Here is a 26,040-nt window from a genome sequence, read left to right as displayed (position 1 = left end):
GCCACAGCCATAAGTAAACACTCAGCAGAGTGCATCACACACAGCAGGGACTCAAGAACGTGTTGCTTCCCTCCACTTCTCCTTATTAGGAGAATGGGGAGAAATGCCAATTGCCATCGTCCTAGTGTCCAGCACAGATTTCTGTGACAACCTCCAGCCCCTGCTCCCTGAGAACTCTCTGCCACCATCTACACGTGGCTCAGGGTCTACTCCCAGCCCTGTCTCTAACAGGCCATGTAACCTTAGGCAAGTTCCTTCCCCCCTTGGACTCAGTGTCCCCTTCTGCAAAACAGGGGAGGAGTGATCATCTCTGACCTTTCCTAATCTCTCTCCCCTTGTCTCTGGAAGACTCTCCATCCTGGTCAGCCCTTTCGCCAACAAAATCAGGAACCTCCTGGTGCCAACCCTTCCCAAACTAGTGAAAAGCCAGGTGAGTGGAATTAGGACCTTCTCGCTGGCCTGCAAAGACTGCTTCCCCTGTGGGGCTGGGGTGGAAATGCAAGCTGGTGCTAAGGGACCTGAGTGGGAAACCTTGGGCCCCACATAATTCTTTCAGCAATGGATCACTGAGGTCAAGGTAATAAAAATGCCAAAAGTCAGAGCTGTGCTGATAAACTGTTAACAACGGACTCTGGAGCAGCCGAGCGGAGGAAGCTCAGATTTACAGCATTTGCTTATTTCTAGTGTAAATACTCCCTCCAAGGCCAACTTCAAGCGACTAATGTGATGTCACTGAGCAAAACTGGGAAGAACTACAAAGCAGCACACTCTTGTATGGTATTTCCACCACACAGATATGGCAGACGTAAATAACCTCAAGAGCAAGAAATAACAGTAAGACATAGCAAACTAATTAGGAAGTAATGAGTTTTGAGATTTCATTAACTTTGTTTTAGTATAATTTATTTAATTGTAAGTTAATATCATTTAACTTTTAATAATGTCTAGTTTTAGTACCCAGCTCAGAAATTGCTGGAAATTTAACAACTGTCCCTCACAAACTGGTACAAGCTGCCTCTAGCACACCAGTGTCTCATACCAACTTGTGGTCTTCAGGGATCTGTCACCACCAGGTCCTGTTGGATTTATTTTTCTGAGTTAGTAAACACGAGTCTATCTCATTTTATATGCCCCTTATACACCACAGGTAAGTTAAAACTCTATAAGATGGATTCACCCACCTTGGCCATTGATTTCGACAGTAAGTTCCAAGATGTGTTCATAAAGGGCCTCCTACGGCTGAAAACAGCTTGTCATATAACCAATATATTTTTTATAATAAAACTTTTTCGAAATGAAATCATAATAGAACTAAACAACTTTGGGGAAAAAACACCCATAATCCTTCTACCTTAACTTGGTAGCTGTTTTCTCTGTTGCATATTGCCTTCCAATCTCCATCCACGTGCACTTGTAGTTTTTATGTGACTGCACTCAGTGTCGATCAGATGATATTCTTTAAGTTATATCTATTTTCTATGCCATTGTACAATATTCATAATTATTGTAAAAGCTGCATCATATCTAATACTTTACTAAACCATTCTAGAGAGCCTTCTTAAAGAAATCTGAAAGTGAATAATTTTGTAAAATTTAGCTTTTCTTACATGAGATATTTTTTCTTTTAAGGATTTTTTTTTCTATTTAAAAGTGGAAGTTTATTAAAGTAGGGCCCAGGTGGAAACTTATTCCAAGCCTCTAGCAAAACCACACTTTAGCTATCATCATACTTTAATAGCTAAAAATGTGGTTTTTTACATTTACTACACTTTAACTTACTAGAAAAGAAATTTTTTGCTAAAACTTGGAATTACAAAATGTTTTTTGTATAATATCTGTGTTTAAGAGTGAAAAGCCACGTATAGTGAAGCATATGAGAGAACCGGCCTTCTGTTAATCATCACAGTTTCCCATTGAGACTCACCGGGTTTGATATGATGGTCATATGAATATTTTACTAGATGTGAAGGGAAAAGGTGCAGCACATTGAAACCAATAGGAGCCCATCTAGAAAATGCTGAAGCCCCATCAGTATAAATACATGGGTCCCAACTTCAGTTGCACATCAGAACCCTCTGAGAAGATTTTTTTAAAACACAGTAGTCCCCCACTTATCTGCGGTTTCGCTTTCCAACGTTTCAGTTACCCGTGGTCAACTACAGTCCAAAATATTAAATGGACAATTAAAGAAATAAATATTCATGAGTTTTAAATTATGCGCTGTTCTGAGTAGCATGATGAAATCTTGAACCGTCCTGCTCCATCCCGCCTGGGATGTGAATCACCCCTTTGCCCAGCATCTCCACGCTGTATATGCTCCCCACCTGTTAGCCACTTAGTAGGCATCCTGGTTATCAGAGTGTCATGGTATCGCATTACTTGTATTCAAAAAACACCCTTATTTTAGTTAATAATTGCCCCAAAGCACAAGAGTAGGGATGCTGACAATTTGGATACACCAAAGAGAAGCCATAAAATGCTTCTTTTAAGTACAAGATATATACAGAGAGTGAAATAGCATAGTATATGTAGGGTTTAGTGCTATCCGTGGGGCATGCACTGGGGGTGTGGGAACATATCACCTGAGGATAATTGGGACTTCTATACTGATATCTGGGCTCTACCTCAGAGATTCAGATTTATTTAGTCCGGGCAGAGCTTTAGTATCCCAAAGGATTCTAGCTTGTCTGCTGGAGGATTCTAAAATGTAGTCAGGGTTGAGACCCACTGGTGAAATTAAAGAAAGTCACAATCTGGGAGAAGGTACAAAGGTTACCTGGGACACCTTTCCCATGAGGAACAGGCAGTCCCTTGGCAGTGAATGCTGCCAAATCCTTCATCCTCTCTGAGTCCTGGGTTGGCAAAGCAGCTAGGAGCAGGGAATGGGTTTTTCACAGAAAAAAGTTAACATTTCTCAAAGTACAATGTCCTTTCTTGAGAGTGGCAATGGGTAGTCAACCAGAAGGTTCTTCTACTGGAGAAGTTGTATCTAAGACAAAAATGACAAAAATCTGAGAGTACTGACCTGGAAAATGGACTGCCTAGAGCAGAGAACAAGGTTTTTGGGTCCCACAGGCAAGTCAATGTTTAACCTCCTCCTTAGCAGAACAGGCAAGGCCAGGATTAGGTTAGGCCAGGGTTTCTTGCCCTTGGCACTATTGACATTTGGACCAGATAATTCTTTGTAGTGGGGATGTCCTGTGCACTGCAGGCTATTAAGTAGCATCCCTGGCCTCTGTCCACTAAATGCTAGTAAATTACTGCCCACGTTATGACAACGAAAATGTCTCCAGAAATGTCCAACATTTCAGTTACCGTGATCAACTACAGTCCAAAACTGCTGATAAAAATTAATGGCAATTGGGAGTGAAGAGAGTTCAGTGGGCAAAAGGGATGTGCTGCGGCTAGACACCCACAAAGGAAAGAAAGAGATTGTTCGCAAGTCTGGTTGGGTCTGTCTTGCCAGCCTGTGTTCTAGAGTCTGACATGCTGAAGGAACTCAGTAATGACATGTCAAATGAATAACTGAATGAAGGAATGACTTCTCCATCTCCCTTTCATGGAAAACATGGGCTCTTGAGAGCAAGATGAGTAGTCTGATAGGGAGGGCACCTGGCTCACCAGGTGCACCCTGGGCATAGGACAAAGGACAAATCATTGAAAAAGACTCCAGGTGACACGAGGGGCTGGAGTGGGTTCTGAGCAGTAGAGATGGCTGGGAGAGTAGAGTTTTCAATGCCATGGATGAAAATCTGGCTGGCCGTGAGCACCATGCTGGGACTCAGGGGCATGGGTAACTGTAGGGCTTTGTCCAGGCTCCCTCACTGATGAAGCCCCTGCATTTGTGCTATTACAGCTGTGTCCTATAATGAAGGCGTCTTTTGAGGACATGTATGCAGACCTCCTGCATCTGGTGAGGGGTAAGTGCACTGCTCCTTTCCACTCTTTTCCTTTACTGCTGGGCCCTGGCTCTGCCCAGGGGATGCCTTACCAGTCAGGCCTGAGTAGCAACCTGGACCAGGAGCAGGTGGGAGGAGCATCAGTTGATCTTTGCCTGGGATGAACAGGCAGAAATTGAACACAACTTCCAGTGCTCACTATATGTAAGTTTCCATGTGAGCCAGTGGATACCCCACATAAATCCAAGTTCAAATCCCAGCTCCTCATCTGTAAAAGGGGCTCACACATCCCTACCTCACGGAATTGCTAGCAAGGATTAAAAATTTACAGAAAGTTTCCAGGCACATAGTAGGTGCTCTATCTGACACAGAAAAGTGTTTCAAACATATGCTAAATGGATAAATGAATGATACAGCAACCACTGAGGGCTATTAGGGAAGAGATAACAAAGGAAGAGATGAGATGCATGCTCAGGAGGAAGCCATTTCTCCCTCACTGAGAGCAGCAGAGATGGGCGGACACAGGCTTCTGCCCCACACCACTTCTGCTGTGCTCACACCCCTCAGAGTGGGAATTGCCAGGAAGAAGAAAATGCTACCATCTACCGTCCTGGGATCTGAAGCGCCACTGCCCCCTGGTGGCCAAGTGGGGAATCCCCAGGTGAACACACATGATCCAGCGGACAGATCCAGGGGACAGATCCAGACCCTGCCTGAGTGCAAACTGCAGTCTGATGGGGAGCTGAAAAGTTACAAGCAACGGGTCGGTTTTGTTCCAAACCAGAACGATGGCACAGGACCAACTGGGTTCAAATGAGCAATCATTTCACTTTTCTGAACCTTGGTTTCCCCATCTGCAAAATGGGTGTAAAAATCGGACCTACCTCGTGAGGTTATTTGTGAAGTTTAAATGAGCTAACACATGTAAAGTTTTAGCACAGCACCTGGCACTTGATATACGCTCAGTAAATGTCATTTTCGTCATTGTCATTACCAACATCATCATTACTACTGCTCCTCCATACTTAACCTCCCCACTGCAATAATGCAGTTCCAGCCAAAAGCAGCCCCCAAACCACCCCATCCAATACTTCCCTCCACCCTCACGGAACTTTCTTCTTGTCCCTGAGCAGTGCCCGTTTCCCTCAGCTCTGACCACCTGGAGTTTGATCTTCTGTCTCCCATCATCAGGAGTAATGCCATCCAGCTCAACCTTGCGGTGAGTGTCATGGGAACTTGAGAGTAAGTTGGGGACACCACTGCCCTTTTCTGACCGCCAAGGATCAGACACCATGGGTCTGTTTCAGGAGAGAAAACACTGGTCATGGTTAGGACACACAGGTGATGTAGAAAAATCTCAACAAGCTGAACATGTCCCATGTAAACCATTCTGAGGGAGAAAAAATAGCAGGTAGAGTCTAAGGGCCACACATAGAGCGCTGATCCTAGTGATCTGCCTTCCAATGCTGATTTCCCCAGTCAGGGGCCAGAGTGTGTGTACCGGGGCTCTCGGCCTGTCTCTCAGGCAAGCCCTTGCCAATCCCCAAATATCTGGTTACCTTGAAAGAAGAGACCAGGAACAAAACATGTCATTGAGGATCACACAGACCTACGTTTCTCTCCTAGCTCCACAACTCTTTGACTGTGTGACTTTGGGCAAGTTTCTCCATCTCTCTGAACCTCAGTGTCTTCATCTGTAAAATATAGATAATAATAGTCACCAAAAAGAGGACTTTAAATGAGACTGCACAAGGTCTGGCATGCAGGAGGAAGCCAATAACTGTCAGTTCTCTCTAAAATGTGGAGCTACACATTCACACTGGGGCTGGACTCCCTAAGGGACCAGGCCAACCTGGGCAGCTTGAATCCCAGATCAGTTTTCATGGATCCCTTAGAAAACTGCAGCATCAAACATTTCCATCCATTTTGTTGCAATTTTGGATTTTTCCTTCATCCAAAGGGTTTGCAAGGTAGCTGAGAAGTTGAAACCTAAATATCAAATAAGACATCTAAGGTTTTAAAAAATCAGAGAATATCTAAGGGGGTGCAGGTGGAATAGATGTTGCTAGGCCCCTGAGATAACGCATCGCCTATGGCAAGGCACTGAATTCCAGGCTAAGCTTCCTGGAAGCAAGTGCAAAAAGGGAAACAGGCTGAGTGGCGGTGTTTCCTTCTAGGTGGTTATTAGGTACACTGTGGAGTTAAAGTTCCCAGCCACCTCTCTGCTTTGTGTCTCTTTAGGCCAAGTTGTTGGACTCACAAGGAAATGTGACCAACTGGTTTAATAAGTCTGCAGTTTCCCTGACAATTCCCACCCTGGACGGAGCCCCTTTCAGCCTCACCGTGAGGCAGGATGTGGTGAATGCTGTAATAGTTGCCTTGCTCCCTCCGGAAGAATTCATGGTCCTGTTGGACTATGTGGTAAGCCTTGGCATGGGAGAGAGGATGGAGGCACCTCTACTGTATCATAAGAATTTCCTGAAACAAAGGAGGTGCAAGGACCCCCTATACCAGAGGTCTCCAACTTTTTTGGCACCAAGAACCGTACTCTATGAGAATCTAACGCCTAATGATCTGAAGTGGGGCTGGGGACTGGCTGCAAATACAAATGAAGATTCACTCACTCGCCCGCCATTCACCCCCTGCTGTGCAGCCCAGTTCCATGGCTGGGGGGTGGGGGTGGTTTGGAAGCCCCTGCCCTAAGCCCCTGATCATGAATCCTCTGTCAAGCTCAGTTTAAACCCCTCTAGTAATGCAGAGCCCCCTCCTTCCCCTAACAGTCTTCGCCTCTGATACATAGCTCTAAAGCTGTAACTTTCCTTGTAACATCCAGCTCCAGTCCTAGGTCTGCCCTCTGGAACCTGATACACCTGCTTCTTCTACCAAATAACAGTCCTATCTAGCCAAAAGGCATCTTAGATACTGAGTAGTCCAGGAATGGCAGTCGTGCTGCTGCTGTCCATTATGGGACCCATAGCATCACTAATCGATCAGGGCCCTTCCTATTGAGCCTAGAGGCCAACACAGCCTTGGCCTCTAGGCTCATTATCAGTGCCACCTCCTCCAGGTTGACTGATAGGGAAACTGAGGCCCACAGGAGGGAAAGTTTGGCCCAAAGTTATAGGAGAGTATCAAGACTTCAAGTCAGCTGACGGCCAGCAGACAATCAAGCTCTTGAGGATTAGAACTCGGAGTAAGGGGCTAAGATGTCAAGAAAAGAGGAGTGGTCACTAGCAACCACATTCATGACTATAGTAAGAACTGGATCATTTCTCTGTGTCCTCCAGGAGCAGGGACCTGCCCACAGGTCCACCACCACCACTGACCCACAGTAAAAATCCAGGCCAGCAGGGACCCCATACCCCACAGCAGCTGACATAGTGCTGTGTTCCACCAGTAATGAACATGCAGCCTGGACCACCAGGCCTACCCGGCTTTTCCAGGGTTCTGGAGATCCCAGTAGTGGGGCTGCTGGAGGTGCATCTCCCCGCTCCTGTACAGCTGACCTGCTCTGGCTTCCTCTCATCCTCAGCTTCCTGAACTGGCCCGGCGGCTGAAGTCCAACATTAAGATGATTAGTGAAAAGGTTAGTCCTTTGGCCATCTGCAGCTTGATGGGTGTTTGCTATGGTCTGCCCACTGGCCTCTGTGGAGGAAAACACCTATAGGACCACTCTCCCTCCTTCCAGCACTGGTGACTTTTATAGACTGGTTCCTGTCCTCATGGGGATTTCAGTCTAACAGGACAGGTTGACCTGAATTAAATAATTACACAGATAATATTTCGGTAACAAAGGACCAATTCTAGGGGTTATGAGAGCATTACTGGGGCACCTGATGGAGTCCGGGAAACTTGGGGGGGCTTCCCTGGAAGGAAGGGTATTCCAGACAGAGGGAAAAGCAAAACCAAAGGCTGTGAGGTGGGGAGAACAACAATCCATTCTAGGATCTGAGAGAGGGACAGTGTGGCTGGAGCACAGTCCAGAAAGTTGGGCAAGGGCCAGGACACGTGGAGTCACATGGGACCTATGGGCGGCCGTGGTGGGACACTTGGGAGGCCACATGCAGGTCTGACGTCCTTCCAGGCTGCAAATCAGCTGCAGCGCACACAGATTGTGAAGATCCTAACCCAGAAGACCCCAGAGCTCCTTCTGGACTATGGCAGTGCCAAGGTGGCCCAACAGATCGTGCTGGAAGTATTCGCCACCAGTGAAGTTCGCCGCCCCTTCTTCACCCTGGGCATTGTGAGTTCAATTGCCTGTGACATTGGCAGCATTCTCAGGGACCCTGCCATTCACCGTTCCTGTTCACCCCTCTTGCCTTGCTAAATGTTTCCACCACTCTTGTTACCCAGCAGGGTTGGAGTGGGGGCATCTCAAAACTAAGAATCAGGAGCTTTGGGGGCCCAACTCTAACCCTGGAACTTTTTTTGTCAGTCAGGCCTTTTACACCCCGTTGTTAGTCAGTTACCGGCCACTAACCATCCCCAGGAGTAGGAGGGACATAATCTCCCAGGAAGGCAATCTGTTCGAACAAGGGCATTTCTCCAGAGAAGGGGCAGCTGTGGACTCTTAGCTGCAGAGGGGTGGATGCCCTGCCCTGTGGAGAGGATCTGAGTGGGGCACCAACCACACCCACTAAAGAGGGTAAAGAGAAGAGAGACAACACAGGCTTCATGGTTGGGCACTAGAATCCTGCTTAACCAAGGAGCCTGGAGAGTACCTGAATGTCAGTAGGAGGCTAATGTTGACATTATCCTTACAGCAGAGTCGCTGCATACAGTTGTGGTTATCCACATGCAATTTCAGGGGTGCCATTCACAAAGCACAGTGTCCTGGCTTCCTGTATTCTGATCCTCTGATCAGCAGTGGAAAAGAACTGCCCAGGCCAGCCTCACTCCCTGATGATCTAGCCCCTCCATGGCCAATGGCAGGCACTTTTCAGAAGGCCACCAAGACCAGGCCTGCAGGACAAGTTTACTCTCTTGGTGCAGCTGAACTAGAGCTGGAGCCTAGCACTCTGCCCTCAGGCTCACTCCAGCCCACAGGTCAAATCGCTATATATATTTAGCACCTGTATATTTGACACCCGGCTTCGCTTCTGACCTTTTCATCCATAATAATGGTTAACATTACTGGGGGTTACTGATCTTTGTCCCTCAGTTTCCTCACCTCTACAATAGAAAAATAATAGGAGCCACTTTATAGGGTTGTGAGGCTCAAAGGAGGCAAAGGAGGCAATCATATAAACTTCTTTAAACACTGCCTGACACATAGTGAGGGCTCCATGCATATTGGCTGCTGTCCTCATCATTCCTCACAACAATCCTATGTGGTAATCTCTTCAGTGGGGAGTGGGTATAAGTACTATCCCATTTAATAGATGAGGAAAGTGAGGCCCAGAGAGGTCAAACTCTTTCCCAAGGTCACAGAGCCAGTAGCTGAGAATCAAGTTTCAGCTTGACCCCGAGCCTCCTTTCATAACCCCACACCCCACCGTTGACACATCCTCTAAAAGAAATGGGGCCTGGGCTTCTCTTGTTGCAGGAAGCCAACTCAGAAGCTCAGTTTTACACCAAAGATGACCAACTTATGCTCAACTTGAATGAAATCAGGTAACATGTAAATCATTGTGAAGATTCTGGTGATGAAAATGAGCCCTGCCTGGTGACCATTGGGTTTCTTTAAACACCTAGTGTTTTGAATCTTTGGGGTGTGAGTATACAGTGAAGGTTACTTCAGGACAGGCAGAAAGGCTACCTTACCTGGACTGTCCCACTGTCAAGGACTGAGTGAGAGAGACAGAGAAGGAAAAGGAAGTGGCTTTGCGGCAACCATGGGGCAGGCTGACCCTGGCCATGGGAACAGCCTGCCCAGCACCATTGGGCGGCTCATTCTGGACACCTCAAGATAGTAGCAGTGACGGTCATGCCCAGAAGCTAGGCCCTCATACAGCCCAGCCCAGAAGCACAGGGCTCCTGCTGCCTTCTGCGCCTGTTCCCTGCCCCCCATCCCACCACCCTCCTCTACCCCAGAGGGAGCTCAAAGGCTACAAATTAGAGCCTCTTAGGACAACTCGAGCCTGCCGATGTGTTTTGATTGGCTCACATAGGGTTTGGATTTTTAATATAAATGAGTCACCAACATATAAAACTCAGAATATCTCACTGCTGTGGGCCTGCGTGCCTACATGACAGCAAAGAGTTGAGCTGGGAATCAGGTACCCCCATTAGAAGAAGACCAAGCTCCCCAGTTTACCGCAGTCCTCACTTCTGAGGATGACTTTTCTATTCTTTGGGCAGCTATTTGTTTTCTGCATCCCCACCTCCAATTATAATGGAAGGATTTGATTTGGTTCACTACTATATTTCCAGAGCCTGTACTGTACATAGTAGGTGCGCAATAAATAGGTGTTGGTTGAAAGAATGAGATTCCAAGGGACCACTCTCACGGGCATCTTCTGTTGCAGTTCTCATCGGATCCACCTGATGAACTCTGGCATTGGCCTGTTCAACGTGAGTATTATTAGCAGATTGTCTCTGCAGACACGGGATAGCCCAGGATGATCCATTTCGAAAGGAGACACTGCCCAGACTGTGCTTCAGACAAGGCCCCAGAGGCAGCCCTATGGTGGACTGGCTGGTTTCCACATTATTAGCCACAAAGTTCAACCTCCTGGTTCAGGCATTTCGTATGTGCCTACTGTATACCGAACACAGCTGAGACCACATACATATACTCACAGACACACGGATACGCTCGCTTTCCTTCTGTGAAGTTTTGACACAAAATTAGAAAACAAATATCTTCTATTCACAATCTCATTTTGTGCATGTAGACTCATCTCAGTGATGAGTCATCACAGCCCCCTCTGGTCCTCAGTTCCCCCATCTGAGTCAGACTAAACAGAGATCTCAAGGTGACTGAATGCTGTCTTCTGCCAAGGAGTGGTTGTTTTTTGGTTTGTTTGTTTTGTTTGTTTGTTTTATTCTTATATTTTTGTCTTGTTTTGTCATATGTGTGTGTATACTTTTTTTTTTTACTAATATTTTTAAATAAGGAGGTTTAATGAAAATCAGGACTTCTGGCTTCCCTTGAAAAGTTAAAATCTCAGGAAACAGAGGGCAAAATTCCTTCAGGGCATGTGCTGATGGAACAGACCAGTAGAGTTGGGGTAGGGGACAGGAAATGTATTCTTCTAACACACCCCAATCTCCCCATCTGCTGGGCCCCAGGGCCAGCTGGGTTTGTGCCACTCTCAGGAGCCTTGCAGCTTTGACTGGCAGGGGACTTGGGACTCCAGCATCTCTACCAGCCCAGCTGTCCTCACCATGTGGGTGGGCTGTGCCTATCCTAGGAGTGGCTGGAAGGACTTCGGATTCTCAGCCAAAGTAACAATGTCCCTTCTTTCTCACAGCCTGGACTGCTGAAAGACATCACCAGTGAGATCCTCACCTCTGTCCTGATACCAAATGAGAATGGTGTGTCCCTTTGTCATCCATCTCCCCACTCCCCAGGACTATGAGGATGGGTACTTTACCCGAGTTTCCATTTTGGGCCCCCTTTCATTCATTTCCCACCCATCCTCAGAGCCTAGTTCAAATTCCACCTCCTCCAGGAAGACTTCCTGGTCACCCAGCTGGAAATGAGCTCCCCCATCTCCAACTGGTGCCAGAACCTAGGCACACAAAGATGAACCAGACAATGTCCAGCCTCACAGGGCTGACACCAGGAGAGAAACAGAGGTGTAAACAGACAAGAGCACCCTCGATGTACTTCAGATGGACCTGGGTTCAAGTCCTGATTCCCCTTCTTGCTGACTGCCTGGTCTTAGATAAGATGCCTTATCATCCCGAGCCTCAGTTTCTCCATCTATAAAATGGGGAAGTAAGAGCAACTTCCTCAGAAGCATAAAAGAGATGATGTTTGTAAAGGGCAGAAAGTGGGTTCCTGGCATGGTCGGTGCTCAACATTTCTTAGCCATTGCTGTTGTTGGTGTTGTTATTTGTATTAGTAGTGAAAAAGGCTGAGAGAAAAGGTGGAATTATTCTAATTAAGATCCAGGTCATGGGAGTGCCAGCCCCACCTTTTTCATTTCTTTATTTTATTAGAAGAGAAATCTCAAAGTACAGATGCTTCTGCTGTGGATGATGGTTCTTGAGCAGGAGTGTAAGAGGATGTGAGGGGTGCCCTTTGGAGCAGCCAGAAACCTGTGCTGGAGGCAAAGGTTGGGGAGATGAAGCTGGGTGGGTGCTCAGCCAGAGAACAGATAGCAGAGGCAAAATGGATAGTCTGAATTGGGTGTGCAAGGTCTTACGTTCTCCTCTGGGAACTAAGAGCCTGCCCACAGCTGCCCAGCCCCACCCCAGGCCCACCCAGTCTCTGACCACATTTGTTATTCCAGGCAAATTGAGATCCGGGATCCCAATGTCAATGATAAAGGCCTTGGGATTTGAAGCAGCTTCATGGTCTCTGACCAAGGTAAGTGGGGTTAAACATCCTGCCCCAGGGAGGGCACAGTCACGTGGAGAGCTCTGGGCTAGGAGGTGGGGATTGTGTTCCCATCCTGGCCCCTCTGGTCACTCATGGGGGACCTTGGGGCAAGTCCTTTCTTCTCTCAGGGTATTGGTTTCTCAGGTGTAAGTGAGAGAGTGCAACTGTCCTTGCCTGGTGTCATTACACCTCCAGTTTTTCCCCCTACCTGTCATTCATTCATTCATTCATTCATTCTTTTATTCTTTCCTTCGGTAAAGCTGAGCATATAGTAAATGCTCAATAAATGCTATTGAGCAAATGACTTTTCTTCATAACTTCTGGGGAGGGGAGCTATAGCAGAATCACCCCCATTTGCAAATATAATCATTAATAATATTTAACAACCTATAATCATTTAGGCACTGGGGTATAAGTAACATCTTTCTCATTCTTCGCACCCATCCTGTATGGTTAATTCTGTTGTAATCCCCATTTTACAGATGGGGAAACTAAAGTTCAAAGATTGCAAGTCCATTTCCAAGATCACACGACCAGTAGGTGGTACAGTCAGTCAAGATTTGGTCTCAGTACCTGCCCTGATAACCCCCTACTTTGGGCCCCAATCTCTACATGAGCCAATGACAGTGAGGTGGTTCCATCTCAGTCAGCTGGCCAGCAAGCACTTACTAAGCACCTGCTGTGTGCCAGACACTGGTCACAACAGTGAACAAAACAGAACCCTAGTGGAATTTCCAGTCCACTAGAAACTAGAGTCTCTAGAGTGGGAGAGACATTAAAAAAGCAGAATTATTAATAATTAGAAAATCCACAGGTAACTGCCCACTCTTCCATGGCCAGGGTGTCCAACTGAAGGCCAGAGAGACACTTTGGACCAAACCTGTAACTCTTATTAGTCCTGATTTGCCCAAAGCTATAGACTGATGTCACTGAATTCCCAAGCTGTTTAGTTCCAGAGAAATCCCCATAGGAAAAGAAGTCTCAAAAATGCCCCCCACCACCACCTATGGTCGAACCTGGGAGAAGGGTAAGAGGCTTTGTTAACTGGCTTCAAAGACAAGTTGACATGTGACTTATTATCAGCTGCCCCGCTCAAAAACTGTGTCTACCCTTCAGCTGCGTTCGATGGAGAAAAATGAGAACATACTATGGATGGTACCAAAAGAGGCTGAGAGTCTAGACTCAGGGAGCAGAGAACTGTTTCAAATCCCAGCTCTGGCTCTCTAGCCATGGGACCTCTGGCCTCTCTGAACCCAGAATCCTCATTCTTAAAATCCAGCAGATGTCTTAATACACAGGTCATGCACTAATGAACTACATTACAATGATCCAATTATAACATAAGCAGTTTAAGACACATACTGCACTTGATTCTTATTAGGTGGACAACTGGTGTCAATATGACTAGATGGCTGCAGCTTAGTTTATTTCCTGTATCTCTTATTAGAGGGTATTTAGCAACTGTCTTCTTCTACTTTTTTAAAAAATCAGTTTGTACCACATAATCCATCATTTACAGTTTGGGTTGGAAAGGTATCATTTCATTCTTTGGATCTGTTTCCAAACTTCCTGTTTTGCTTTATTCACTGGTTTGGGACTAGCAGGACATTAATTTCCTTCCCGTAGCTTTATAATATAATATGTTTTAAAATCTAGTTGAAGAAATGAATAAGTAGATAGATATGAGATAAAGCAAGTATGATTTAAAAAAATTAATGGTAGAATCTACGTCATACGTGTATAAGTGCTCGCTATAAAATTCTTTCAAATTTGCTGTATGTTTGAAAATAATCATAATAAAATGTTGGGACAAGTTTATTAGGTTAAGTTCCTCATATCACACTTAATTGAAAAAAAAAAAAAAAGGCCAGAACCTTGTTAAAAATTTAGCTGCCTTCAACCTAATTTATACAGCCAGGAACCTGCACTTGATAAAACCTTTTTTGGGGGGGGGGGGGTGATTAATTGGGATTGCGGACAACAATCCTACACAATCCAACACTCCATACGCAGATACTTCACTAGCGCCCCAGACCCCTGCATGGTGTCGCTATTCACACACAGACCCTGGTCCTCTGACCCTTTCAAGAATTCTGTATGAGTGAGTTCAGGGTCATGACCCCCAATGCCAGTGGTCACCTTAAAGAGGACAAACCAGCATAAAGAACAGCAAAGCAGGAGGTAATAATCCTGTTTGACTTTTCTTCTCCAATTCCAGGATGCTCTTGTGATCACCCCAGCCTCCTCGTAGAACTCCAGACCTCTCTCCTCTCCCAGTGAGGACTTGGACAGTGGCCATCCACGTCATGCTGGGTCCCAGTGAGAGTGTAGGAGCCAGCTCTGTAGGTGTCCCTCTCTGCAATAAATACTTGTCTGTGACTTCTGCAGTCTGGAGTGTATCTTTGTCCCAACTCAGGAGTCATTGCATCCCTGGCAGGCTTGGGGGCTGGACATCCAAGCCACATCTGGGTCATGTTCAGGCCCTTATGAGCCATTCTGGGCCAAGTCCAAACTATGTTTGGGCCACAGCAGACCACACATGGAGAATGTCCACGGTCTTGGCCGCCTCCTTGGGCTTCGGGAATAAAAAAGCCAATTGTGCCCCCCTGCTTTCTGTGTTGTTCTTAAGACTCCCACTTATGGTAGGACAACCTCTGTGGCTGGGGACTCACGTTTTGCTGATCTTGGCAGTGTGGTGGGTGAAGGGATCTCTGAACGGTGTGCACTGGAGGCAGCCTTTGATTTCTGGCCTGTCCCCACTCAATGGTTGTTAGACCCTGGGATGTGGCTTCCCCTCAGTGGGCCTCATTTTCCTTCTCTATAAAATGGGGAGAATCACAGTTCCCACCTTGGTGGGCTGTAGTGAAGATGAAATGAGAGAGAATGTTTCTTGACACAGTGTCACCTGTGGGTGAAGTCATCGTCATCATTATTACCTGGCCTCCAGGATGTTGGGCCTTATCACTGAAAGCCCTTCCTGCTTGGACAGCACCATGGCTGCCATTGTTTCCCTGGCCTCCCTGATGCCAGCAGGTTCAGAACAAACCATAAGGCCCATGTTCTCCAGACTCTAGATCTAGCCCAGCACATAGAACCCTTCAGTTACACAAGGGGTATTGCAGGAAGGGACAGCTGGGCATTTCGGTGAAAGGGCCTAAACAGGCATAAGAACAGCTCACAGCCTAGAAAGGCGGCCTGGAAGCAGCTTCTATCTACAAGACTTAGGCTAGGCCAAGAGGGACACAGAGGGGCCAGAACAAGACCCGGCACAAGGCCCTTACACCAGGGTCCGCTAACACTTACTGGGCAGTTGCTGAGGTCTAGGCCCTGTGCTGCGGCTCCCCTGACTCCCAGCTACATTTGGTGGTCTGCAACCCCACACATCACATTGCATTATTTTCCTAGATCATATTAAATCTGGGTGTGAACTCCTACTCACAAGAGAGACAAGAAAGCTTATCTCCATCTCATCTGGGGTAGGTGTCTTCTGGCTCCCTAGGGTGTTATAAGGATCTGTTGGAAGGTTTCTGAGGAGCTTGGAAGGTGAGGCAGAGCCTGTGGTTTGGGTCCCATCTGGTGCTGATCAAGGGATCTCTGTCCCAGCCCACATGATCCTGTCAGAAATGAGTGGCTCCTACACCCGGCCGAGTTGGAACACTTCTCCCAAATAGCCATGGCCATGGCCCCCAGATTTCAACTACCCACAACCGTTGGGGCTTCCTGGAGGTTAACAGATAAATAATCGCTCTTCCGTACACCATGGAGGCAGGGAAACAACTCCACAATGGCTCCCACAACACCCCTGTGAGACTGAGCCTCAGGTGCCCCCAAGGTCACTTGCTTGATAACACACCTGTACTGACTGTCACCTTCCCTCACTTTCCCCCTCCCTCACCCGTGTCTCCTGGGATCACCTCCCAAAACAGCTACCTGCACTCAAATCCTTCTGGGGAACCCAAATCAAGATAAGCACTCGCTCTGCAGGTACCGTGCTCCGGGTCTCATCTAGCCTTCCCCACAGCCTATGGCATCCCCACTTGACAAATGAGGAAACTGAGGCTCTGACAACACAATGACCAAGTAGCCCCTAACCATTACCCTACATTGCCTTCTACCACTCTCTGCAACTTCATCGTGCCCCCCTTGGGTCTCCACCTCCCATGACAGAGAGGGTGTCTTCTGTGCCAGCATCTTTCCATTTGAGCCCTGAAACACAACTTCCATTTATGCACCCCTGAACCAGGAGCCTCCCCCCAACCTAGAACTCCCAGACCCCACCACATTCCTGGGCTTCTCTCTGAGTCTCAGCAGTCGCAGCAAATAAAAAACACCAAATGATATCTCAGTAACCCACCTTGCCTGTCAGGAATTGCTATTGTCTTTATCTTACAGATGACAGATCAAGTGACACACAGCTGGTGAAATGATGGGAACACAAGCCTCACCCACTTGCCCCAGCTTCCCACCTGAATCCACAGCAGGACAATGACCCAGTTTTCCTATTCCTCAAAATAACAGTGAGAACGAACAGCTGCTCTTCCCTGAGGGCTACTCATTTCCCAGCACAGTGCTATGCACTGTGGGATTAATGTTCCCATTTCACAGAAAAACTAAACTGAGGCTCAGAGAGAGGCAGTACCAGGTCTTGTACTTATCTCTGTGTCCTTCCCAGGGCTTCTCTTTCATCGAAGAGACTCCCTGGGAAATCTCTCAGCAGGGATTATTAGTCAATGAGGCAAACAGATGAAATCCATTGGGCTCCAGCCAAATTCTTCCTTCCTGTCCCATTTAGAGAGACAAGAGTTGGGAAGGAAAGGGAGATCTCTGAGCTTCCATCAACATCCCCACCAGTCCCTAATGACTCATATGTGGAAATTAGTCCCAGAGCCTTTCTCTGCCCCTGACAGAAGGAGGATAACATTTGGCAGTAATATTGGGCCCAACCAACAGAAATGAGAGGGATCCGCCAACTTTTAAAGCATCTTCCAACCAAAAATGACTGAGATTCTATCTAGAATAAGTACATCCCATCCAAAATATGCTGCTGAATCATACTTACATCAGCCATTTGCTTTTGACATTAGCCCAAAACTTCAGAACCAGCTAACATTGACCTTACATTTCCCACCCACATGATCCTGTCAGAAGCGAGCTGAACGCACTCTTCCACTATCAGCCGCTTTGCCTAGTGTGCCCCGCTGAGGAATAGAATTTAAAACCTACCCTAACTACAACTCTGAGTTGTGAAAGGGAAAGGAATGAATTTTGGGGAGAATCCTGTGGAAAATCTAAAAGCCACCTAGAGACGAAGACGCTTGCCATCAGAATAACCACACTGGATTGTTAGCAAAGGAGCCCATGCTGATACAGCCAGCTGTGCTCACTCACAGTGGTGGTGCCAGGATTCTCACGCAACAGGACCTTTGCACAGCAGTTTGGACTGAGGACTCGGGATTTGTAGCTGTGTTGCACAGTAACACTGAACTTCCCTTTCACGCAGTAGCCAGTCAGTTCCCTCTCTGGGCACTGATTTCAAATCCAGTTTTGCTCCGGACATGCTGTGTGATCTTGAGCAAATCACTTGACCTCTCTGAGTCTCAGTTTCCACGTCTGTAACATGAAAATTAAAATAAGTAGCTTCTTTTGAATGCTTCCTATGTGTCAGGCCCTGTGCTGATATCAACGCAAGTTACCTCAATGATCTTCACAATGTCCAAAAGATATATGTAGATTTATTATTCTCATTTTGCAGACAGGAAAATTGAGGCTCAGAAGGGAAAGTAACTTGCCCACAGTTACACAGTTACTGAGTGATGGTGGAGATTTGAACCCAGGCCTGTCTGGCTACAGAGGCACGGCATGGATGATATATATGGAAAAGGCACAGGGAATGACCACAAGGTGGTCACCAGACTCCATCCAGCCCTGCCTCTATCTCTCACCTGCTCTCCCCATCACACACCCTTATTCCCTGGGTTTCTATGAGTGGCACATCCTGTTTTAGGAGCCTCCTCAGCCCCCTCCCAAGAGCTGGAGGCCCTGCCTCTGTAGCTCTGAAGTTGTTCCTAAAGGAAAAGGCCCACCGCTAAAACTGAAGTGGTCCCCCACTTCCTCCTTGGGGTATGTTGGCCTGGGCCCAGAGCCTGCCCCATGGAGCCTCAGCGACAGGTCCTATCAGTTTTGGCCAGAAGCCCCTGTGCCAAGAGGACCCTCCCTCCATTGACAAGATCCTCTGAGCATAGGCCCCGGCCAAGAAGGACTTCTTGCCATGTACCCTCCCACCTGGGCAACAGAGCTCAGGTTACGAAAGTTGTGTGATTCTTAGAAGCCCTATTCTAAGACAGGTAAAGACAAGGAGGCTAACAAGGGCATCTCCCAAATGTTTTTTGAGTGCCTACAATGATACAGTGAAGTGGTGCATAGATTCTTAGTGCCAGGCCAATCTGGGTTCAAATCCAGGCTCTGCTACCTACTACCTGTATGACTTTGGGCAATCCATTTCTCTTCTCTGAGCTTCATCTGTAAAATGGGCCTGCTATCAGTGATCTTAGACCACTATGGTGAGAACTTAACAATGTGGTAAAGCTTATAAAGCTCTTGGCATGGTGTCTGCCACATAGCAAGGACTCAAGTAGAAGTCAGAGCTGGTGTGGATGATTTGAGACAAGAGATGGAGAGGATGGGAAGACAGTGTGAAGGACTAAGGGCAGGAAGGAAGGAGAGACCTGACTTAGGTGAACTGATTGAGAAATGTGCCTGATACAGGGACTGACTCAACACTGGTTGGATGAATGGCGGATGAATTTTAAATCGGCCTGGAAATAAAATACAAATAGCTAATGCCATGAGTACAAATTTCCCAGTCCAAAATCTGCATATGTAAACACAACTTTTTTTTTTTTTTTACCAGTTTAATCACTGTTTTGAGTTCCAGTGCCACCAAGCAGCAAAACAACTGAATGTTGCTGATTCAGGCAATGCCAGGATTTTCTCTGGCACTCCAGAGTAGGCTGAGCCACTTTGGGGGTCTCCTGTCCTTGCTCAGAGGAAGCATTTACTATCTTGGCAGTGGCGGGCCCTCAGTGGGCCCTGCTCACACTAGCATCTACCTTGGAGATGTCTGTATCCCAGTTGGTCTCTGCCTTGCAGTTACAGAGGTTGTGAAAAGTTGGTGGTGCACTTTTCCCCACCCAAAGAGCTCCCCACCTATAGCTCTAGGATCCTGACTGCATTCTTTTGGTCACCTGGGCAAGGCTGGAGTTCAGTTGGTAGGAACCAATACATACGTACTAGTTGAAATATTGAAATATTTCCCTAATAATTGACAAAGAGCCATGGCTTCAAGTCCCCCAAGACCTAGCCTGGCCACTATGGTGCCTCCCCCAGGACCCTCCATCCTCAAGATCCCAGAAACCTCCATGGTTAAAGGGGAGCACTATATCTTTAAACATAGCCCGGCCACATTAACAGCTATTAGGGTCATTGCTTGCTAAGTGCTTTGTGCATATTGTTGAATGTATTCCTCACAACAACTATGACTATCCCCATTTTACAGATAAGACATCGGAAGCCAGAAAGGTCAAGTAACTTGCTCAGGGTCACACAGGAAGTGGCAGAGCCCAGATGTGAAGCCAGCCTATACGAGGAGGAAGGACACTCCAAAAGCATGAATGTGATGCAGTGGGAAGTGCAAGCTACATTCAAGGACTAGCGGATCTGGGGCTAGAGGGAGACGTGAGGGGAGGAAAGCTGGAAAGATGGTTCCAGGAGAGGCAGAAATGGAAGGCACTAGACGATGGGTCCCTCGCAAGGACATAGAGTTGGCCACTGGGATTCCAGCTTTGTGTCCACAGGTCCTGGCCAGAGGATGCTACTGTTCTGGGGGTCACTGCTATGCTGGGGACTGCTGCCCCAGGCCCAAGGAGAGGCCCAGCACCTGCTCTTTCTGCAGATAAGCAAGGAGCAGCTGAGAACAGGTAAAAGGGGTGGATCAGGGTGGGGAGGGACAGAAATTCAGGGAAAGGCAAGGGTGGAGGATGGCATCACCTCCCTGCTCAGAGTTTCTCTTCTGGCCTCCCCATCACCAGCAGCAGAATTTGCCTTCCTTCACCCGGACCTGGCCCCCACTACCCTAAGGAGAACCTCCAGGTTCTTCATCCTGGCATTCAAGGCCCTATATCTCAAGCCTCTTCTACCACCACCTGCCTTGACCACCCCCGTAGACTTTCCAGCCTCTTTCCTTTGCTTGTGCTCTTCCTTCTGCCTACCGCGCTCTCTCCCTTCTTCTCAACATGGTGAATTCTGACTCATTCTTTCAGGCAAAGCTCTAATGGTCCCTCTGATGGGAATCTCTCTCAATTTCCCCAGGGAAACGGAGTCCTTCCTCTGGACTCCCACAGCCCTTTGGTGAAGGCTTGTCTATGGCCTTATCCAAGTGTATTATACTTTTCCTGTCTATTTGTCTGTCTTTCTCCCTAATGTTTGGCTGTGAGTTCCTTTTTGTCTCCCATGCACCATTGATCTGTTTCATAAACTCACCAGGTTCATTAACCACCTCGGAGCCTTTGCACGTGCTGTTTCTTCTGCCTATACTGCTATCTCCTCAGATCCTGCAATAGTGGGTTTCTTCACTTGATTCAGGTCTCAACTCAAATCCCTCCTTCCTAGAGAGGCTCTCCCTGACCACCCCATCTAAACTAAACCTTCATCTAGTCATGCTCCAACTCAACTCCCATTTTATTCACTTTCAAAAAATGTCTGTGCTTCCTTATCTGAGTGCTTAATTGTTGTCTGTCTCCCCCATTAGAATGTACACATTTCTCCCATTTCCTGAGCTCAGAAGAAAGTAAACACTTAATAAGTACTTGTTGCTAAATGACCGTCCAACTCGCTGACTCAGAGCAGGTGCTAGTAGACATTTGTTGAATGATTGATTGAAGGGTGAGCCCCACACCAAGGAGGAGATCGTGTCCTCAGACATTACCGACTTGTTCTCTAAACAACACGTTCCGGACCACGTAGCCAGGACACCTGTGACAAGCACCGCAAGTGAGGGTGTCGCCATCCTGGACCACCTGCCCTTCGTAAGAAAAGGCCTCTCCAAGAAGAGCAGTGGGCTTCACCTGTTGCTTGTCAGGGACCTGCCCTCAGGGAGGAGCCTTCCACTGCAAAGGGAGCTGCGCCAGGCAGGCGGGTGAGTTGGAGGTAGAGGCTGCCTCTGGTCTTTAACCCTCAGGCACAATGTTCTCACCCATCAAGTGGGGCACTAGGTGGATGGGAATGCACTTAAGGTTCTCTATAGCCTGGAAAATACTTAGCAAGTGCATTTTTATTTTTTTTTTAAACCTCTCCAAGACACTTAAAATCTTCCAAGGAATGAAGAAAGGTCTAAATCTGGGATCTCAGCCTGGTAGCCCTCCAGCTCTCCACATTCAGCCTGCACCTGGGTATCGCAAACTTATGTAGTGTTTTTAAAAATATTTTAGTGAATTGCCAACTTTTAAAAATCAAGAGGGTTTTAATCCAAATCTAGGCTTTCTGATTGTATTAGTTTGCTAGGACTGCCGTAACAAAGTACCACAAACTGGGTGGCTTAAACAGAAATGTATTGTGTCACACTTCTGGAGACTAGAAGTCAGAGGTCAAGGTGTCCACAGGGTTGCTTCCTTCAAAGGACCATGAGCAAGAATCTTTTCCAGGCCTCTCCCCTAGCTTCTGCAGGTTTGCTGGCGATCTTTGGTGTTCCTCTGCCTGTAGAAACATCATCCCGACTTCTATCTTCATCTTTACTGTAGAAACATCATCCCGATTTCTACCTTCATCTTTACATGACCTCCTCCCTGGGTATGTGTCTGTCTCACTGTCCAATTTCCCTTTTTCATAAGAACACCAGAGATTTGGTTTAGGGGTCCACCTTACTCCAGTATGACCTCGACTGTATCTGCAATGACCATATTTCCATACAAGGTCACATTCTAAGGTATTGAGGGTTAGAAATTCAACAATTGGGGAGGAGGGAACCACAATTCAATTCATAACACCAATTCTCTCTAAAACAAAAATCTGGCCACACCTGGCCTGACCTCTTACCTGGCAATCATTGTTATAAGGTCTGTAGTCCCTAGGTCTGTCCCTAGCCACCCCCTCCATTCCCTTACATTGCCTGCTCAGCCTTGAAGGCAACTGAGTTGCAGACTCCTGGGAAAATAAGTACCAACATAAATGAATATTAAGATTGGGGCAGGGGCTCCTACAAAGACAAACTATGTAGCCACAGAATCTATCCTCCGGCAGGAACAGGGAAAGCCAGACGGGTCCTAACGTATAGGGGTAAAATAAAATGAAAACCTGGGACATTTGGGTGGGTGGGGGCACTGCCCAGAGAGGCTTGGGAGGAGGGTGCTGGGTCCACCCCACCCGAGCCCAGGCCAAGGCCTAGGACTGGCCACCACTCACCCTCATCTGTGAATTCACACCACCTCTGCTCACCCATCCTGGCACAGGGCATCAGTTTGCAGAGAGAAGGTGCCATAGGAAAACCCCACATGGTCCAAGTCACTCCTTTTTTTAATCCAATTAAATGTATTGGGGTGACATTGGTTAATACATTATATAAGCTTCAAGTGTACAATTCTATAATACATCATCTGTATATTGCATTGTGTGCTCACCACTCAAAGTCTAGTTTCCTTCCATCACCATATATTTGCCCCCCTTTACTATACGATAAACATATCATTGCCCTTGTAATGATGTACAATGAAAATGCAACTTGATCCTTGGCCTGGTGGGACTGTAGCAAACTGGAGAGCATGTGGCCCCTCTCAAGGTCACCCTCAGCCCCACCCTGTGAGGACACTGGCTTGATGTTGTCAGATCTTTCGGGTTTCCAAAGTATAAATTTCATACTTTTAATGAACGATTCCAGTTTTCCATTTGAGCCCTCCAGGCAACTGCAGGCCACTTCTGGCCTCAACCTTGGGCTGTGGCTTGGAAGCTGCCTAGACATGCTGCCCCGACAGAAACCTGAGGCTCCAAGTCATTCGCAAAAACAGAACTTCCTGCAAGCACAGCCTGAGGGTGAGAGAATTGGTAGAGAAGAGACTCACAAAAGCCTATGCTGCAGACAGGGTTATCTGCTCCCAACACAGAGAAAGAATTGAAATGAGGGGGGTACAGAGGCTGGAAGCCTGGAGGCTGGTAACGAGGCCTCTGCAAGATTAGAGGACAGTTCCTCAAAAATTCAAAACAGAACCACCATACAACCCAGAAATTTCACTTCTGGGTATTTATCCAAAGAAAACAAAAACACTAATCTGGAAATACATACGTACCCCCGCATTCACTGCAGCATTATTAGCCAAGATACAACCTAGGTGTCCATCAGTAGACAAATGGATAAAGAAGATACAGCGCGCGCGCACACACACACTCACACAGACACACACACGCGCGCGCGCGTGCGCACATGCGCGTGCGGAATATTACTCATTCATAAAAAAGAATGAAATATTGCCATTTGCATCAACATGGATGGACCCAAACGGCTATGCTAAGTGAAATAAGTCAGATACAGAAAGACAAATACCAGATGATTTCATTTGTACATGGAATATTACAAAAAAACAAAACAGAAACAGACTTATAGATACAGAGAACAAACTGGTGGATGCCAGAGGGGCTGGGGTAGAGGGATATGGGGAAAAGGCGAAGGGGGTTCAGAGGTACAAACTTCCAGTTATAAAATAAATAATTCACAGGTAGTAAGCTATAGCATAGGAAATATGGTCAATATTTTCATACAGTAACAGATGGTTACTGAACTTATCATGGTGATCACTTTATAAAGTATATAATGTCAAATCACTGCGTGTACTTTACTAATTATATAGCAACTATGTTTTGATTTTTAAAAAGGTCAGAGGTCAGGTGGAAGACCTGGGCCAAATACCACATTAGACCAACAAGGAGGTATCAGACCCTCCCCTGAGCCCAGAGTGATGATAGATGGATGGGGTGGGGTGAGGGCTGGTCAGTGTAGAGGACAGGCAGAAGACGCCCAGGTCAGGCCCTCAAGATCAAATCTCAGAAGCTCAGTTCGCCAAAAATCAACCATCCTAGTAGTTAATTCACTGAAACTCAGTTTGCAAAATGACCAACTCTTCAAGTTTACCACAGTTACAAATTTACCAAAAACATTTTAAGGACTATTTTTCATACACTTGATAACTGAGTACATTCATGAACATTTTCCTTCTTTGTTATACTCAATGAATAGTGTCTTATTAATATAACCAAATTTCTAGTGTTTTAAAGTTAATTTATTCAGACTGGTAGCCAGGGAAGTAAGCAACTTTCTAATCCCTTTCTGAGACATTTTCTGTTTCTGCCAAGATTTTAGCATTTCCAGGCATATACAGCATTTTTAGCCATTTTCCTCTAACGATAAAATTCAGTAATACATTCATAAGAAGACTTCGACACAGTGAACATTGCTTCAAATGGTTTCAAGAAGAGTATCTTTTAAGAAGGTGTTCATTGTTACTGAATGTATTTGAGAAGAAATCCCCTGAATATAGGTTTTTAATAAAAGAGTGGACATTTGTAGAGACGTGGCTTTCTGGAGTGGGAGTGCCTGATGGGGGATGGAGACATCGCTCCCTGAGGAAGGGAAGTGGAGGACCCACCCAGTCCCTTGCCTATTCTGGGCAGTGGAGCAGCCAGGGGTCAGGTGGCCTGGCCCCATACTGCCCCTGCCCTGCACCCACAGACACCTCTGCCCACCAGGACACTGAGCTCCCCTGTCCAACCCTCTCACAGAGCTGCTCAGAGAACAAGACCTCTGGCTGCCCAATGTCAAGGGCATCTCCTTCAACCAGGCCCCAATGGAGCCCTCTGAGGTAAATGCTAGGAAAAGACGTTTTGGAGACTCAGGTGGGAGGTCAGAGCTAAGACAGCCTTAGAACCCTAGAGATGCCTTATACCCATTCTGCTGAGGCAGAGGCTGAGGCCTGGGTGGAGAAGGCACTCCGTGTGGCAAGCCCTTCACCTCCCTTATCTCATCATCTCCTCACAGCCATCCTGGGTGTGATGCTCCATTTACAGATGAGATAACTGAGGCTCCAAGGAGGGGCTACCTAAATCTCTCAGGGAGCCAGACGCTAGGCTCACTGAGAGCTTCAATGCTTTACACAGCCAATTTTCACAATTAGTTCCATGAAGTTGAGGCTAGTATTTTTCCCATTTTACAGACAAGGGAACAAAGGCTAAGAGAGGCAGAGAAACTTGCCCAGGGCAGCAGAGTTGGGATTCCAACTGGGGTTCGTCTGATTGGGGTTGCCTCTAACACCTGCTATCTGTGAACAGCCAGAGGGTGGGAATCACAGCCAGTGCTGGGCTGTATAAATGCCAGGGAAGTAAGATGCAACCAGAGACAAGAGGGAAAAGGAAACCAGCAGAGGAAGCACGAAGTGCTGCAGGGGGTTGCCGGCTCTGAATCTGCCCCTGGAGCCGCCCTGCCCCCTTGGCCCTCTTCCCTACCTTCTGCTGGGCGACCCTGAGAAGAGGCTGATGGGGGATCGGTGGGAAGGGAAGAGCTTAGGGATGCCCTTCATTTCTTTGCTTCCCACCTTAAAAAGATTCCACTCTTAA

The 26,040-nt window shown here is 47.0% G+C and overlaps 1 protein-coding gene across 1 annotated transcript in view; it reads left to right on the top strand.

The window, feature by feature from the left end:
- The window catches only part of BPIFB1 (BPI fold containing family B member 1), a 28,247-nt gene extending 13,260 nt beyond the window's left edge, over positions 1-14,987 (top strand). The window contains exons 6-16 of the mRNA XM_016162207.2: positions 349-430; positions 3,857-3,920; positions 5,033-5,118; positions 6,141-6,320; positions 7,432-7,485; positions 7,984-8,142; positions 9,445-9,512; positions 10,367-10,412; positions 11,315-11,378; positions 12,302-12,378; positions 14,609-14,987. Of these exons, the coding sequence (XP_016017693.2) occupies positions 349-430; positions 3,857-3,920; positions 5,033-5,118; positions 6,141-6,320; positions 7,432-7,485; positions 7,984-8,142; positions 9,445-9,512; positions 10,367-10,412; positions 11,315-11,378; positions 12,302-12,378; positions 14,609-14,641 (913 nt within the window). The 3' untranslated portion in view covers positions 14,642-14,987. The remainder of the gene's footprint in view (positions 1-348; positions 431-3,856; positions 3,921-5,032; positions 5,119-6,140; positions 6,321-7,431; positions 7,486-7,983; positions 8,143-9,444; positions 9,513-10,366; positions 10,413-11,314; positions 11,379-12,301; positions 12,379-14,608) is intronic.
- The last annotated feature ends 11,053 nt before the right edge of the window (positions 14,988-26,040 follow it).

The sequence above is a fragment of the Rousettus aegyptiacus genome, unplaced genomic scaffold (assembly GCF_014176215.1).
Source record: "Rousettus aegyptiacus isolate mRouAeg1 unplaced genomic scaffold, mRouAeg1.p scaffold_m13_p_12, whole genome shotgun sequence".
Lineage (NCBI taxonomy): Eukaryota > Metazoa > Chordata > Mammalia > Chiroptera > Pteropodidae > Rousettus > Rousettus aegyptiacus.
This window is presented reverse-complemented; position numbering and strand designations above follow the sequence as displayed.